The following is an 18,174-nucleotide window of genomic DNA, read 5'->3' as shown; positions in this document are numbered from 1 at the left end:
CTCCTTGATGGTTCTTTTGCATATGGAACAAATAGCAGTGTATTTTCTCCCACTGTACGAGAAGTCTGTATAAGCAAAGTGGACAATCCTAGGGGCATTCTCTCCAGGCATTTTAGTGCCATTAACGTTAGTTTGTTCCTGAACATAACGCATGAACAGGTGAATGTGCATTCTCTTGCACGAAACAAGTATAAAATCAATGAAGATATAAATATCTTATGCCAAATTATTATGGCATGTTACAAAAAAAAAAGAAAAAAAAAATCAGAGTCCTCGTCTCCAATTTACGAGTCCGAACGCAGTTAACGTATGAGTCCAAGTCATTAGTGCTCAAGTTCAAGTCAAGTCAGGAGTCCTTAAAACTAGGGCACAAGCCCTGGACTCGAGTACTACAAACCTGATTCTAACTCACTTTTTTAGTGCTTGTGCACATACATTTGGGTATCTGGAGTGCCTACCAACCCACAAACTCTGAAATAAGACACCCAGTCAGTTTCTTTTGTGCTGCCTATTTCAGAAAACACGTGCTTCAACAAGACATTCAGATTTGTCTCCCCTGTCTATGTCACAAATGGAGCTCATGAGAATTATTTCACTCCCTCATCTGAGCTTCTCCACTTATGGCTTGAGAACTGTCTTCCAAATAATGAGGAAAGTGCTACCAGATTGACCAGCAGAAGAGAGGGGTGGAGTGAGCAGTGGCTCATTATCATTTAAAGGTAGACTGAGGTGGGGTTTACATTAGACCGTATCAGCGGATCATCAGATTAACGTTTTTAAAACAATTAGTGTGCACACAGCAACACCAATACACGATTTGCGTGCACACAGCAACACCAATACACGGATACGCTCGGCTCCGCAGGCATCCTGCGCTCCAAATCACTCCGCCCTGAACAGCGAGTGCCCTCTGGAGGGTGCGCACTCCGGCCCTGCGCAGCTCACAGAGCACGCGAGTGAAGTGCACAAGCAATGATTCGGGACTGAGCCGCTGTGTGTGTGATCCCAGTGCATATCACTTACTACTTGCAAGTGGAAGGATAGCAAGCCTAAAGACAATCATAAATACACAATGGGCAGTAATTGCATCAGTATTTGCAGTATTTTCATACTTTTATACTCTTTAATGAAAGGTGATACAAGGCGGAAGTCCGTGCCGTTTTTCAGCAGTCGCGTCACATGACCAACGCCAGCGAATCAGGAAGGTGGATGTCACAGTGACGTTGTCCAATGACGACGCCAGCTAGAGCTCAGCACAGCGTATCCGCGTATTCTCAATGTTTACACAGCACCGGAGCTGACACGATCTGGATTGAATACGTGGACCCTGGCGGATTCCCGTTTCCCGGCGTTTCCAGGCGGTTTAATGTAAACGGACAGTGCATCCGCGAAGAAAACGAGACAGATACGGTCTAATGTAAACTTGGCCTGACTTTCAGATTTTTCAAGTTTAGGTCATAAAAAGAATTTTCCTGGACATCCAGTTATTTTTGTTTAGTGGATCAAAAGCTACTGAATTAAAAAATCACAGACTTGCGATCTTTTTTTTTTTTAAATAGAACAATTAATTAATTTAAGGCCATGTGGCCCTAAATTCTCCACTATTTTTTTCTTGCTTCACCCTGATCCAAATCAAGATACTATATCATGCATTATGTGTTGGGCCTTCCCCGTTCATGCAAGGCATTGTGGGATGCAAATTTGAAACAGGAGAGAACAATGGAAGACGTTAGTGTGCGAATGAAACATGAAAGATCGACTACAGTAATAGAAAACAAGAAGAAAAGACATTATGTTGCGAAGGAAAGGAAACGCAGGCCCATTGAAACTAATAAATATCAGCGGTCAGCGAGCACCTCGGTGCGATCATCTGTTCGTTTAGCGACAGAATGATGCACTTGTCAGTGCACGGTCAAAGGTAAATCTGTAGATGGCAGTAAATGCAACAGTGGATGCCGCATGACGGAAAACTCAACAGAAGAAGGAAAAGAAGAAGCAGGTAAACCTACGCATGTGCATACCAGACTTCCTCTGTCTGCTTGACTGCGCAAAGTGAGCAATTTCATGCACATTATTTGCTAGGGAATCCCCTCAAATTAAATAACTTCCCAGCCACAGAATGGTCTGGGCTTTTTTGTTGATATCTCTCAATGACCAAATTTCAGAGGGAGCTAAATTTCACAGATTTTATGAAATCGAAAGGCCGTCTACTTTTAAAAGGTACAGGCACAGAAATAGTCTGTTTTGAACAGTACTGTTTAAACAGGGTGAGAAGGGAGCTGTGCTGCTTTATCCTTGTGGTATTTTGACCAAAGCATGTCACAGACATTTCATTAAGGCCTCAGGGAATTGTGTCAACTTATGTAAAAGGGGTATGTCACCTCAAAACAATCTATATTTTGCTCAAATCAACACTTTGGACATGTTACACAACAGCACCCTCCAACCAAGAACAAGTACCTGCAAGTTTTCATCCTCGAAAAAGAGATGGCCAAGATTAGAAGTTTAGAAGGTAAAGGCTTCTCTGAGACTGCAAACAGAGACATACTGTTGAGCTGCCAAGGGATGTGGTGTCATATGGCCTAGGCAGAAAGCAGCAGTAGCCGTTGCAGGTGGTGCCTGGCATCCCACGCAACTCAACTCCCTAGAGCCACCATGCGCCTGCACGTGCCAACCAACCTGTTTATGCCGTCAAACCACCTGCTGCCATTACTGTTGCGAAAAAAAACCCAAAACACCTTAATCCTGTCAGTCAATCTGGTAACAAAAAATTAGGCACTGACAGAATGACAAATGGACAAAGTAAATCAAATTAAAAGTAGTCAACACCTGTGCTTGGTCACATCCAATGAGGCAAATGATGAGGAGAAAATTTTTAAAAAGTGATGAGCTTCATTTCACTTTCGTCTGAACAATGAGAAGAAAACTCGTTTGAATTCAGCCCAGTGTAAATACTGACCCGATCTTTTATGCGGAGTTAGCTAGTCAGATAAGACCTCCAATACATGTTCATTCATAGAATTATCACACCAGCGCAATGCATAAAATCACGTAGACACAGATTGAACTTTTTTTGTCCACCATAGAGTCATTCCAAACAATAAACCTTACCAAATTTTTTGGATCTGCACTCAGGCCTCCCCCTGCATGACCATGCCAGCACGTCCTCTCTGGTATCTTTAAATGCTGAAAGACAAATATAAATAATTAACCATAATATTTTCATCATGGAAATCTTTAGTGCACTTAATGTTTTAGTTAAACTTCAGTCGATCAATTAAAAAAAAAAACCTACAGTGTTTTAAAGAGAAACAAGAAGAGAGATTATCTTGAGTGCTTTATCAACCCATATCAATTTTAAAGGTTATATCAGAGCAGATAATGCATGATAAAAGAAAGAGAACAATGACAACCCCCCCCCCAACAATTATGCAGGAATAAAGTTTATCACAAAATGAGATACAGTACCACACCAAAACATGGATGTCGACATTCACAAGATCATTTAATACAAGGAAGATAATTAAATGTACTTTTATGGTTTCCAGGACTTGTCGTTTGGCATCTCCTCGACTGGATGTCCATGTTGTTGACAGATTGCGAACCTGTAATGATCAAAGAAAACAAAGAGGAAAAATGAAGTAAATGACGTACTAGACTACTAGGGCAGCAGGCAGGGTTTATATATATATATATATATATATATATATATATATATATATATATATATATAAATAAATAAAATGTGTGCGCGCGTGTGTGTGTGTGTATATATTAGTGCTGTCAAGCGATTAAAATATTTAATCGCGATTAATGTCGCGACTGTCATAGTTAACTCGCGATTAATTGCAATTTAATTGCACATTTTTGTCACATGAAAAACCATTGTAATTCTCTTATCAGCATAAAAAAGTAAATGGGCTTGCTTTGTACCAATGTTTTTTTTTTTTTAATTGCAGAGCATAACACGTCTTGTCACAGCCACTGACATCCATAACTTCCATATTAGATGAGAAAACCAAGGGATGAAAAATAAAGTGCATATCACTGTGAAAATTAAAAAATGTTTTATTTTACTCAATTTCTTTTGAAGAGAAGTATTTGCCATAAAAGAAGAAAAAAACAGATAAAAATAAAAACATTCATCATACGTTCAAAAACGTTCATCATAGTGTGGCACTGTATTATCTAATTCTCACTGCTTATAACTCTACACCTACCCGGTGGAGATGAGCTGGGAAACTGAAGACTGAAGGAACAGTATTGAAAAGTATTTTTCCAGTCTCACCTGTGAAAGGTAATCCCATGTGATCTCGTTTGGACGGTAAACCTGTTGGTACAGTTAAACGCAGCACATGAATGAGGCATCTTTATTCTCGGCTACTGTCTAGACGCTATACCAGAGACGGTTGAAGAATCTCCACTTTGCCCCATCCAATATGGCGGCGAGGATGTTTATATGTCTACACCTTTCTCCATCACTCACACGTACTCTTATTGAAGCAGCGCGCGACAAGCCTCAACAGGAACTACAGGTGACTCGCAGGGCCATATTAGAATTTGTGTTAACGGCACTATTTTTTTTAAAATCGTGATAAATTGAGATCGCGTTAACGCGTTATTATCGCGTTAACTTTGACAGCACTCTCTCTCTCTCTCTCTCTCTATATATATATATATATATATACACACATATACATACATACATACACACACACACATACACACACACACAGTGCAATGCAATAATGAGTACACCCCCCCGAAAAACGACATTTTTCACAGTATTAAAATGAACACAAACAATATGTCCCAAACAGTTCCTTGATGATGTTTATTGCACTATGTTCTTACATTATAACTCAAGCAGAAAGGTGAAAAGATGCCTTAAATTACATATTTTTCTGTTTCCGTGAAAGTGGGGTGGAGCAAAAGTGAGTACACCCCACAACAAACTCAGTTACATCCAGTACATTGAGTACTTTGTATGGCCTCCATTATTTGCAATGACAGCCCCAAGCCTCCTTGGCATGGAGTGCACAAGTTGACAACATTTGGCTACATCAATCTTTTTCCATTCTTCAAGGATGACATCTTTCAGAGCCTGGATGTTGGATGGAGAGTGATGCTCAACCTGCCTCTTCAGTATTCCCCAAAGATGCTCTATAGGGTTCAGATCAGGTGACATACTTGGCCATGGAATCACTCTCACCCTGTTCCTCTTCAGAAAGTCAGCAGTGGCCTTAGATGTGTGTTTTGGGTCATTGTCATGTTGAAAAATGGCACGACGACCAATGGCCCGAAGTGATGGAAGCATCTTAGCTTTCAGTATAGAGCAGTACATTTGAGAATTCATGATGCCATCAATGAAATGCGGTTCTCCAACACCCGCAGCACTCATGCAACCCCACATAAGAACACTACCCCCTCCATGTTTCACTGTGGGCACCATGCATTTTTCCTTGTACTCCTCACCCTTGCGACGCCAGACTGTTTTGAAGCCATCAGTTCCAAAAAGATTGATTTTGGTCTCATCACTCCAGAGTATAGAGTCCCAGTAGCCTTCATCCTTTTCAGCATGTGCCCTGGCGAACTCTAGATGGGCTTTTTTGTGACTGGGCTTTAGGAGAGGCTTCCTTCGGGGACGACACCCATGCATGCCATTCCGCTGCACTGTACGGCATATTGTGTCACGTGACACATTCACTCCAATTTCAGTCTCTACTTCCTTAGATACCTGTTGTGCACTTGCATGCCGATTTTCCTCAACTTTTCTCATTACAAGCCGCTCCTGCCTGGGTGTTAATTTTCTTGGCCGGCCTGTACGTCTCTGTACTTTGGCTGCAGTTCCATCTGTCTTGAATTTTTGGATCACTTTTGCAACCGTGTTCTTACTGATAAGTAAGGTTTTACTGATCTTCTTGTAGCCCTCACCTCTCTTGTGTAAAGCAATAACCCGCTTTCTCAAATCCAGAGACATTTCCTGGCCATGAGGTGCCATTGCTGACAGCAGGAAATGGGAAAGGGTGGTTTGCTTTAGGTAACAGCCTTTTGTAGCCAACTGCCTAATTAACACCTGTGTAATGACTAATTAGACTCACCTGTGGTTAATTGTTTGTTCAGGTCCACATTGGTAGCCTAAAAAGTTGCTTTACTCAGAGCCCTTCAGTGGGGTGTACTCATTTCTGCACCACACAAATTTCACTAAAACTGAAATAAAAATCATTTAAGTTATATTATTAGCCTTTGTTTTGAGTTCAAAAGCTCAACAGAACCTGTGTTTAACTTAGTCTGGGAACATTTTGGAAATATATATTTGTGTTCCTTGTCATATTGTGTGAAATGTTACTTTTCAAAGAGGGTGTACTCATTATTGCATTGCACTGTACACACACGTGTTTGTGTGTGTGTATATATATTTTTATTTTATATATATATATATATATATATATATATATATATATATATATATATATATATATATGTGTGTGTGTGTGTGATTTTATACACACACACACACACACACACACACGTATATGACCATAGGGGCTTAAAAAAAGGGGCATGGCCCCAGTTTCACTGTTAAAACGCATGCTACAGAAAACAGACCTAACTTCCATAAGTCATTACTTTTAAACTATTTATGCAAGATACTTGAAATTTTCAAGGATTGTTCTTCAATGTTTGATTTCTTTTGAATACATACCTAGTTGCCTAAAGAGTACTATAACAGGAGTAATAAATAAGAACATTTGAAAGATCTGGTGTGCTTTAATGTGGAGATATGGGGGGTCAGAGTTGCTCCAAAGCACGATAGAAGACTTTATGATTTTCAGCAAGTCGTAACTTGGTAAATATTTAACTGTGAACTTTCCATTTTAGTATTTAAAGGCGTCTGGCATTGAAGAACAATCCTTGAAAATTTCATGTATCTTGCATGAGTAGTTTAAAAGTAATGACTTATGGAAGTTAGGTCCGTTTTCTGTAGCACGCGTTTCAACAGTGAAATTGGGGCCACGCCCCTTTTTTAAAGCCCCTATCTCTCAGAAACTAATAAAGGTACAAGCCTAAAATTTTGTACACTATTTATTGGGCACACTGACAATATTTCCAGAAAGTATGAAGCAAATCTGAGATGGTCAGTGGCGAACATTTTTCTAAATCTGGTGATTTGGGGCGGAATTACCCTTTTGCCTGTAACAATGACTAGCAATATTGCAAAGATGAATTATAAAAGTAAAAACATTATAAAAAAAAAACAGGAGTCTATACTGCACTACTGTTTTATCATTCAGTTTGCCACTGAATTTAGGAGGAAATTAAACAACTTCTCATCTACATCAGCTTCCTGTGCAGCCTCTGTAAACTGTGGGCGCCATTCATGCTGTCCCTCCATCCACCATAGGTGGACTGTCCTCTCAGCATTACATGCATCAAGATCCAGGCCCTGTAGAGCAGGGGTTCTCAACCTTTTCTGCTTTAAGGCCCACTTATTCATACTTGTACTGAGTCGGGGCCTATTAAAAAAGATCCCAATTATTTTGGCTCATCTATTCTTCTATTAGAAGACAGAGTCATCTATATCCCCCACCCTATATACCAACTATATACCAAGTTTCAAGATATTATTTGTCATATTTTTCAAGTTCTGCTGCAGGAAACCAATCCTACCTCTTTACACTGACTTCAGCAGCCCATGGCATAAGCCCACCGGACCTTTGGTCCAAGTGAGCTAAAAATTAAAATTTCTTAGTATCAAAAGGCACATACCAACTTAACATATATACCAACTTTCAAGACCATACCACTCAGTTTTTAAGTTCTGCTCCAGAAACAAAACCTACCCCTAAGACTAACCTGAGAGACTAAGTCTGAAATTATTCCCATGGAAACATGAAAAAATTAAAATTTCTTAGTATGAAAAAGGCACACTTTGTTTTGCCTATAACAATGACTATCAATATTGCAAAGATGAATTATAAAACTAAAAACCTTGTAAAATATCACCTTATTAACATGTATACCAAGTTTCAAATCAGTTTCATGAATAGTTTTGGATATATGCTCCGGAAACGAACATTGCTCTTAGAAATCTATTTTTGATGTAAAAATTTGAAAAATACTTAAAAAAAAAAAAAAATGGCAAAAGGCACCAGTTCACATGTTGCTTGATATGTATGCAAAGTTTCATGAAGATATCTTCAGTAGTTTTAAAGATATGGCCAGGAAACGAAAACGTGACCGGACGGACGGAACTTGTTTCTATATCCCCTGCCAAACTTTGTTTGGGCAGGGGATAATAATCCATTTTAAAAAGTGTATTAATGGGATGCAACATCACTCCCTGTTACAGATGGGAATTTAAATAAATGCAATAAAACCAAATTTTTAGATTGTAGGTATTGTATTTAAAACTGTATGGATGTGCCAAAAGCCAAACCATGTATGCAGGGCATTCTCAGTCAAAAGGGATTAATGATCCAAAAATGGAGTCTGATTGATTAACATAGGAACTTATTGCCATGTTTGTGTACAGCAAACAAGCAGGTTAAACCAAGAAGTACACTCAAAAGAAGTGGATATAGAAACCACTCAATGGGATTAGATCCTTACACACCAACAAAGAAGGATTTTTCCTATGAAAGAAAAATTTACCACCTAAAATTTGACATTAGTAGAATAAAATTTGATCATATTGTAGCCTTAACTAAATACAAAGACAATAGTTATGCATACTAGTAATTAACTTAAAATCTGTTAATTATCTTCACATTTAGTTTTTTCCAAAAGATTGTGTATATTTTTAGACTTTTGTATTTGCAATTATTTGTACCTGTACCTGCATGACCCCACCAGCTCTGCTGATCAACTTATTGTGTTTAAATAAAGTTATTCATTCATTGAGTTTGAAAATTATCCATCCGTCGAGTTCCCCGACATCTCAAATTACCTGGTGCTGCAGACATTATTCTACACGGACACACAGATGAAAACTTGGAAGAGCAGGGAGGCGAACAACTTTTTATATGTGGCTGGGTTAAAGATCTGGAGATCAGGACACTACAAGATAAATTCTGTATTGTTTTTGCCCGGGTAAATAGGAGTTTCTGGGCTTTTTGCCCACATCTTTGTGATAGTCGCTAGGACGCTACAAGTTTTGGTATCAGGTGTAAACAAATGACTGCCGCTCGATTCCCAATCCTCCCTGCTCTTCTCTTCCAGCAGGCATCAGAGATCCATATAATTACCCACAAACGTAATTACGATGATGAGCTTCAGCAGCTTTTCGCTTTGCACGTCTTTCCTCTTCAGCTTTCCGTCTATTGGTCTCAAAGGTCTTGATGCCATTGCAAACCGTTCTCTACTGCCAAACCAATCTGCTGGGGCTGTAAACCAGTCATCAATCTTGCAGTCTTTAAAGCTTTTTTAAGGGCATCCTTGTACCTCTTCTTAGGAGCACCAACACAACGTGTTCCAGTAGAGAGTTGACTGAAGAGAAGTTGCTTTGGGAGACGTTGTGCATCCATTCTCACCACATGTCTGTACCACCTTAGTCTATTTTGATGTAACATAGCCTCGATACTTGTCAGGCAAGCTCGGTCAAGAACTGCAGCATTGGTGACACGATCATACCATTTCACATTCATGATTGTTCGAAGATATCTTTGGTGGAATTTCTCGAGTTGTTTCACTTGGTAGCGATAGGTAGTCCACGTTTCAGAGCCATACAGAAGTGTTGGTATCACGATGGCTTGGTATACACGTATTTTGGTCTCCAACTCAAGATCATGGTTGTCGAAAACACGCTTGCGCAGCTTGCCGAAAGCTGCTGCGGCAGAGCTAATCCTGTTGTTTATCTCGCGATCAAGAGAAACATCACTTGCCACATAGCTACCAAGATACTTAAAGTGTGAAACTGGAGAGTGATTCCATCAACAGTGATTTCAGGCTGCGTAGTGGTTGGGGAGGTGGTATCAGAGGGAGACCGATACAGAACCTCCGTTTTGGTACAGTTCAGTGATAGACCAAGACGTTTGTAGGCTTCTGCAAAGGCATCTGTTATTCTCTGCAGCCCAGCTTCTGTAGTTGAGCAGATGGCAGCATCATCAGCGTATTGAAGTTCCACGACTACAGTTTTAGCCTGTAGGCGCTGTAGGTTGAACATATTACCATCGAATCGGAAAGTTATTTGTACTCCAAGGTTTCTCAGCTGTGGCTCTGCCAATTGCAGGACAGCACCCATGAATAGAGCAAACAGCGTGGGTGCTAATACGCATCCTTGTTTAACACCAACTTTCACAGGAAAATGGTTCCACTTGTTGACCTTCACATATGTGCACCGTGTCAAAAGTCAGGTCGAAAAAGGCTGTGTAGAGAGGAGTTCTTTGTTCCCTACACTTTTCTTGCACTTGCCGTAAGGCGAAGATCATGTTGATGGTGCCTCTTGCAGGTCGAAAGCCGCACTGTGTGTCGGGTAGGGCGTCCTCTGCAATTTGTGTACGCCGGTTTAGTATGATCTTTGCAAACAATTTACCAACGGTGGACAGCAGTGATATGCCCCTATAATTGTCGCAATCAGCCTTGTCTCCTTTCTTATAGATGGTAACGATCAGTGCATTTTTAAGGTCAGCCGGTGCTTGTTCTTCAGTCCAAATACACTTTACAAAGTCGTGAAGACGCTGAGCCATTGCTGGTCCACCGTACTTCAGTACTTCAGCTGGAATTCCATCAGGACCACTCGCCTGGTCATTCTTCAACGACTTAATGGCCATACTGACTTCATGTTGTGTTGGCGGGTCAGCAAGATTATGTCTCATTGGAAACTGTCTAAGCTCATTGATAAATGTCAAGTCAACTTCAACTTCGTGATTCAGCAGATCGTAAAAGTGCTCCCTCCAGCGTGTCTGAATGGATTCAGGATCCTTCACCAGCGTTCCAGCTATAGTACGCAACGGAGTTGGGCCGTGTGTACTAGGTTCATAGACAGCCTTCATTACAACAAAGAAGGCTTTTGAATTCTGTTTATCTGCTAGCTCCTGAAGCTGTGCAGCTTTGTCCTTCCACCACTGATTCTTTAGTTCACGGGTATGCTGTTGTAGTTCGTTTCTTGCTCTTGTTAAATTAGTCTTTGATGATCTTGTTCTCGGGTTCCTCTGCCACTTGATAAAAGCAGCTCTTCTACATTCAATAAGTATTTTTATTTCAGCATCATTATCGTCAAACCAATCTTGATTTACTTTCTTTTTAGTACCAATTGCTTTTGTACGAGTCGAGAATCACGTTCTTCAGATCATTCCAAAACTCTACCATGGGTTTTTCATAAGCGAGTTGTGACAAATTGCTGGCCAGCGTTGTCTGAAGTTTTTGTTGCACAAGAAAGAATCACTGAACATTTCATAGGACAGTGTGTGCATAGTTTTACGGACTTGGGTGCACAAACCAAGGCCACCTGGCTGCTCCAGGACCTTGATTCCATGGCAGAACTTAAGTTGAGACGATGGAGGTGCTGGAGAGTTGCAGAGTGATAGATGGCCGCTGGCTCATAAAAGAGCTCATCCGCCCTTTGCAAATATTGTTTTTAGTTTTGCCGGGTGTCTATCCACCCAGACCCACACTGCTTGTAAACAAACAGGTGGGTTGAGCCAGTTTAGTCGCCGGCCACCCGACCATGAAACAGGTAGTACCAGATTACATGTTTACCGGTAGCAGCCAAAATTGACTGACCTGACAATAACTACTTAATAGGGGGATAGTAAACACTATATGCACCACTTTAAGAACACACACAGAAAGGCGCATGTACGCCTGAAGCGAGTCAGTCAGAATCGCCATTACAAATTGGGAAGAAAAAAACAAAATGATCATAGGAGAAGCGAGGATGCTGGGTAATACATGTTTTTTGTAATGTCGTGGTGTGGTGCTTATGCACAGGATGTGTGTGTGCTGTAGTGTTGCAGTTGTGTGAGTGTGTGCTTGTCATTCTGCTTCCAGCTGCAGCCACCACCTAGCTCCATGAGCGAAAAGAGAGGCCAAGTCCGTAAGCCCTCTCCTGATAGTTTTACGGCTGCCACACCAAGACTCTCACAGTGCCTCCTCACTGGCACACCATAGGTAACGCCGAACTATGAGGGATCTCGGAGCAGGTCTGAGCCCCAGAGGTGCAGTGTGCAGGCCCACCAGTGCGTGGATATGCCCTGGCACTCACCAATCAGCCCCTTGCTGCCTTGTAGGGTAAGCCTCCTTAGGCAAAGGCTAGGAGACATGCACTCTGTAATAAAACCACCTGCTGCCTTGCAGGCCAGCGTCTTGACACTAAGGCTAGGAGAAGGACACCCTAACCCGAAACCTACAGCTACAAGGTCGTCTCAGCCATCTTAGTCCACTGAGGAAGGACGTGCAGCCTGAAGAGTGGGATAGGTTTGCGCGAGAGGTCTGCACGGAGCGCAGGCGGGAAGAAGTCCGGCAGCGATGGGGAAGAGACAAAACGGCAGGTGCTGGATGGCACTGGCAGCCGCAGCCTTAACGCTGCATGCAGGCAGCTCAGAAGCATGGGTCGTTCAGTGCTGACCCGAGACAACAGCATTGTTCGGCAGCGCCCTGAGCGTCCAAGCAGCCCTATTTAGGGACAGCACTGCTTGCCCAAATGGGGAAGGGCCTGGAAAAACTGGCTCAAAGAAAGCTTGTCTCATCACACCCCTGGTTGGCTGGCTGCAGTCAACAGGCATCCCTTTCAAGTGGTACGAGCAACAGAAGAAAGAAGAAATCAGCTTTGCTGAACATTGCATGCTGGAATGTGCGCACAATGCAAGACTCTGAGCGAGCCAATTGCCCACAGAGACGCTCAGCACTCATAGCAAGAGAACTCACAAGACTCAACATAGACATAGCTGCACTCAGTGAAGTCAGATTTGCCAAACAAGGATCACTCACAGAACATGGAGCAGGCTACACCCTTTACTGGTCTGGACGGGCGCAAGAAGAGGAGAGAATGTCAGGAGATGGCTTCATGATCAAGACAAAAATTGCAAGCAAGCCTGAAACCCTACCAGTGGGTCACTCGGACAGACTAATATGTCCTTACGGATTCCCCTTGCTGAAGACAAGTTTGCAACTCTGATCAGTGTCTATGCTCCCACCTTACTGGCAGACCCCACCACCAAGGATGTGTTCTACTCCAGCCTCAGAGAACTCCTGCGAAAAGTGGACAAAGAGGATAAAGTCATTGTTTTGGGAGACTTCAATGCAAGAGTTGGCTCTGAACACGGGTTATGGCCCAAAGTACTTGGAAAACATGGGATAGGGCGCTGCAATGACAACAGCAGAGTGCTCTTGGAGTTATGTGCTGAACAGGAACTCCACATTACCAACTCTGTCTTTCAACAAAAAGCCAGATTCAAGACCACACGGCAACACCCACGCTCAAAACACTGGCACCTACTGGACTACATCCTTGTCCACCAGAAAGACTTGTCTGATGTACTTCATACCTGGGGTCATGCCCAGTGCTGACTGCTACACCGACCACCGCCTTGTGTATCATTTACAGTATGGCTTTATTTTCCAAATACAGTCAACCTTAGTGTGTGTGAGAAAATTCCCCCTCTCTAATTTTCCCCTCCGCTTCTTTTTAAATGAAAGCTACACTCGATTGGTCAATGTTGTATCTGCGGAGTTCTCGCATGGGAGAGTGTGACAAGATGAGGCACCGAAGGGGGAAAAAAAACCTTACTGGTCTCCGTGCAGCAGCGCACGGCATGAGGGAGCGAGAGACAGTGCAGCACCTACGGCTCCTAACAAGCAGCCTGCGATCGCTGCTCCCGTTGTCATTTCAGAGAGCCGGTTCTCCGACACATCACTAAATTTGTTTTGTGAAAGACTACTGATCGTCTTTGAGCGAGGGTGTTACGAACTGAATCAAACTTTTTAGGTGTACAATATTGGACAATGTGAAATGTGGTTGGTCGCTGTGAGTGCACATTGAACTATTAACTAGGCTACTGAGCTATTGCATTTGAAAAGGGTAGCCTGCATGCAGGGGCGTCACTAGACCCAAGACCATACTGGGGCACAAAAGGGGCACAGGAAATGTATGCGAGCGCGCGAAGCGCGCGAGCTAAAAATTTTGCACTATATTTATATTTATATTTTATGTAATATATATTTATATATTGATATTTATATTTAGAAACGGCCTGGCTTAAAACTAGTCACTAGAGCTGTAAAACTCAAAATGATTACGAGGACACTGAATCCAGGTCAATCATTTAATAATAACAGTATGAATATTTGCAACATTTGTGATAATAGCAATGTAATACTTATACTGTTGGTAATATTGTAAAAGAACATATTAACATACAATACAACACCGCCGAGTTTTTAAACTCAACCAAGAGTACTTAATGGCCAACAGTATTCACACTTGATACCTTTTAAATCACCAAACATATCTTTGTAAGCACACGCATTTTCAGCATTGAACATCTCTAAACACAATCCAAAAGCCTCTAAAAGCACCACTGTGTGTGTGTGTGTGTGTGTGTGTGTGTGTGTGTGTGTGTGTGTGTGTGTTACAAAAATGACAGTGGAATTACTGTCTACTAACCTGTAAACAGTTGAAAAACACGGAGAGATGGTTTCCCCTGCTCTGAATTTCATTGCATCTGAGGGCTGCTGGAGTCTGCGGTCCCCATAGCAACCAAGATGTTACTCATGTCACGCGCACACTTTTTTCACATTGCTTAGTGTGCGCGAGGCCAGCCAAAACTACCAATGTAAAAGCATTGTAGATGGTCTTCTTCGCGCATCGGTTAGCCCACCCCACGTTATGAATTAATTAAATTGCAGCTATTCCCAAGTTTAAAATTCAGAGCGTTTCGTCACTGGATTTTTTTTACTGGGGCACTACAGATCTATACTGGGGCACGTGCCCCAGTAAAATACCCCTGGCGACGCCGATGCCTGCATGTTGCATTCTCCGCTATTGAAGGCGTATGCCGTTATACATGCAAAGTTGTGACTTTTTTGGCCTGACGTGACTTGCTCACTTCCCAAAAATATTTTAAGCTTAATGGCTCCCTGGAATTTTAAGAAAAAAAAAACATTACAGTTCATGAGTTACCTGTCGTTCCCTGAGCTCTGCATGCAGGTCTGGGTGGTTGTCTTTTAAGTGTTTAGCAAGGTTGGAGGTGTTGCCGCCCTTCGCCAGACATGTTTTTAAACACCGTTTGCAAACGGGTGCATCTGAGTTTATTGGTTAGCCGTCCGCATCTGGGGTAAAGCCAAAATACTTCCATATTGCACTTTGCGCTCCTGGTTTCTCAACTAGGGGATTGACAGGTGCAGCAGCCATTCTCCTCTCCTGCTCCACTCAGCTGTAGCCTAGTTACAACGCGACGTCACGTGGTGAGTTTGCCGCGCTTTTGCAAGTACCGATACTTTACAAATGCAGTATAGTACCGTTTTAAATGCCTCAGTACCGCGATACTATACTGGTACCGGTATACCATGCAAGCCTAAAGGCTATTGAAAAAATGTTTTGTGGATGGATGAGACCAAAATAGAACTTTTTGGTTTAAATGAGAAGCGTTATGTTTGGCGAAAGGAAAACACTGCATTCCAGCATAAGAACTTTATCCCATCTGTGAAACATGGTGGTGGTAGTATCATGGTTTGGGCCTGTTTTGCTGCATCTGGGCCAGGACGGCTTGCCATCATTGATGGAACAATGAAATCTCAATTATACCAGCGAATTCTAAAGGAAAATGTCAGGACATCTGTCCATGAACTGAATCTCAAGAGAAGGTGGGTCATGCAGCAAGACAACGACCCAAAGCACACAAATCGTTCTACCAAAGAATGGTTAAAGAAGAATAAAGTTAATGTTTTGGAATGGCCAAGTCAAAGTCCTGACCTTAAGCCAATCGAAATGTTGTGGAAGGACCTGAAGCGAGCAGTTCATGTGAGGAAACACACCAACATCCCAGAGTTGAAGCTGTTCTGTACAGAGGAATGGGCCGGTGTGCAGGACTAATCAACAGTTACCAGAAATGTTTAGTTGCAGTTATTGCTGCACAAGGGGGTTACACCAGATACTGAAAGCAAAGGTTCACATACTTTTGCCACTCACAGATATGTAATATTGGATCATTTTCCTCAATAAATAACTGACCAAGTATAGCCTCGGTCACAACCGGCCATACGTGCTCCTATGGCCGGTCTACGTGCAAAAAACGCAAGAAACGCACGAAGGGCGCGCGTGTGACGTGCTGATTTTCGAGCCGTAGACTGGCCGCAGAGGTTCTTTGTCATGTCAAACAAACTCTATGGGCGCTTACATTTTTTTCAGGTTGCAAGACAAACTTACGGCCAACGTGCGCCTTTCTCCACGAACAAAACAAACAAAAAAAAAAAAACCACAGCGATTTGGGAAACGCCAAAAATCGCACGGCCAAAAAAATCGTACGTCTGGTTGTGACCTAGGCTTAAAATATTTGTTTAACTGGGTTCTCTTTATCTACTTTTAGGACTTGTGTGAAAATCTGATAGTTTAGGTCATATTTATGCAGAAATATACGGTAGAGAATTCTAAAGGGTTCACAAACTTTCAAGCACCACTGTACACATTCATAAAAGACTATTCACACGGTAATGGAATGATCATCACTTTCACCGTTTCAGTTGGTTTCTCTTTTGCGGCGTTTTCTTCAATTTTCTAAGTTCTAGTCCAGCAGATTTTAGTTTGAACGCCAAATGATATTACCATGTCTAGTTTTGAGTGATTTTGAAAGTTATTTTGTTCCAAAGTTACATGGAATCTCATATTCAAAATTTTAACTCTTATGCAAGAATAGGTGTTTTGTTAATTACTAATTTTCTTACAGACTTATTATTAACGGCGGCACGGTGGTGTAGTGGTTAGCGCGGTCACCTCACTGCAAGAAGGTCTGGGTTCGAGCCCCATGGCCAACGAGGGCCTTTCTGTGCGGAGTTTCCATGTTCTCCACGTGTCCACGTGGGTTTTCTCCGGGTGCTCCGGTTTCCCCCCACAGTCCAAAAACATGCAGGTTAGGTTAACTGGTGACTCTAAATTGACCGTATGTGTGAATGTGAGTGTGAATGGATGTCTGTGTCTATGTGTCAGCCCTGTGATGACCTGGTGACTTGTCCAGGGTGTACCCCACCTTTCGCCCATGTATGCTTATTTAAGGACTGTGCTGATGCATGTGCATTGCGATGTATTACGATGTGCAAGTATGTATTACTGAGCCTTTCTATCCGTGTTCTTGAGTTCCTGGTTCTCGTTCTTGTCCTCGCTTAGCCTTTGATGTACTGTTTGCACCTCGACCGACCCTTTTGCCTGTCTTCACGATTCTTATCTAGCCTGCCGTCTTGCACTGTTTGCCATTGTGTATTTATCTCTGTATAGTTTGCACTTTGTAGATATACTGCACTTTATTAAACTGATTACTTCTGCACATACATCAGTCTCTCTCGTGTACCTGACATGATAATTTTTCAAGAAAAAAGTTTGCTCAGGCATGCTTTTTAACAAGCTATCAACAACAAGAAAAGAAGAAATTGATGGAGAGAGAAAAACCTCAGACATAATTATTGAGTCTCTGCCAATGGTCTGTGCTAATGCAAGCAAACTTTTATAGATGACACACATGACTATATAACAGGGGTGTCAGAAGCATTTTTAATTGGGGGGGGGGGAGGGAAACACACTGGCGAGGGGTCTGGGGGTCCTCCCCCAGAAAATTTTTAATTAATTAGATGTCATTTCCTGCATGCTGGTGTATTTTTAACAGGTTGATAAAGACCTAATTTTCCCTACAAAAGTCACTTAATTCAATGACTATTTTAGAGACTCAACAATAAGTCCTTATTCAACTAGTCCATATATTCATCAGCCTGTTTTTAAACCCACTGCTATGCCTAAGATAATGAGATGAATGTGACACAATTTATCACCAACAATGACTTTATGGGTGCATTTTACTTATTTTGTGTTTCCTTTTTTATTTAGTTTTAGATGTAACACAGGGCGGCACAGTGGTGTAGTGGTTAGTGCTGTCGCCTCACAGCAAGAAGGTCCGGGTTCGAGCCCCATGGCTGCCGAGGGCCTTTCTGTGCAGAGTTTGCATGTTCTCCCCGTGTCCGCGTGAGTTT

General features: G+C 42.0%; 1 protein-coding gene across 5 annotated transcripts in view; it reads right to left on the bottom strand.

Moving 5' to 3' along the window:
• abcb7 (ATP-binding cassette, sub-family B (MDR/TAP), member 7) overlaps positions 1-18,174 on the bottom strand; it is a 172,016-nt gene that overhangs the window by 82,868 nt on the left and 70,974 nt on the right. For 2 of the 5 annotated variants that reach the window (XM_060927517.1, XM_060927518.1), the window contains exons 3-4: positions 3,534-3,605; positions 3,112-3,186 (exon numbers count right to left, since the gene is read on the bottom strand). In XM_060927517.1, the coding sequence (XP_060783500.1) occupies positions 3,112-3,186; positions 3,534-3,605 (147 nt within the window). Of the gene's footprint in view, positions 1-3,111; positions 3,187-3,533; positions 3,606-4,220; positions 4,331-9,248; positions 9,653-18,174 lie in introns of those variants that run through there. The other 3 variants (XM_060927515.1, XM_060927516.1, XM_060927519.1) reach the window with 3 other exon arrangements.

Source organism: Neoarius graeffei, chromosome 8 (genome assembly GCF_027579695.1).
Source record: "Neoarius graeffei isolate fNeoGra1 chromosome 8, fNeoGra1.pri, whole genome shotgun sequence".
Taxonomy (NCBI): Eukaryota; Metazoa; Chordata; class Actinopteri; order Siluriformes; family Ariidae; genus Neoarius; species Neoarius graeffei.
Note: the sequence above shows the minus strand (reverse complement) of the source record. Positions and strands in the feature narration are given on the sequence as shown.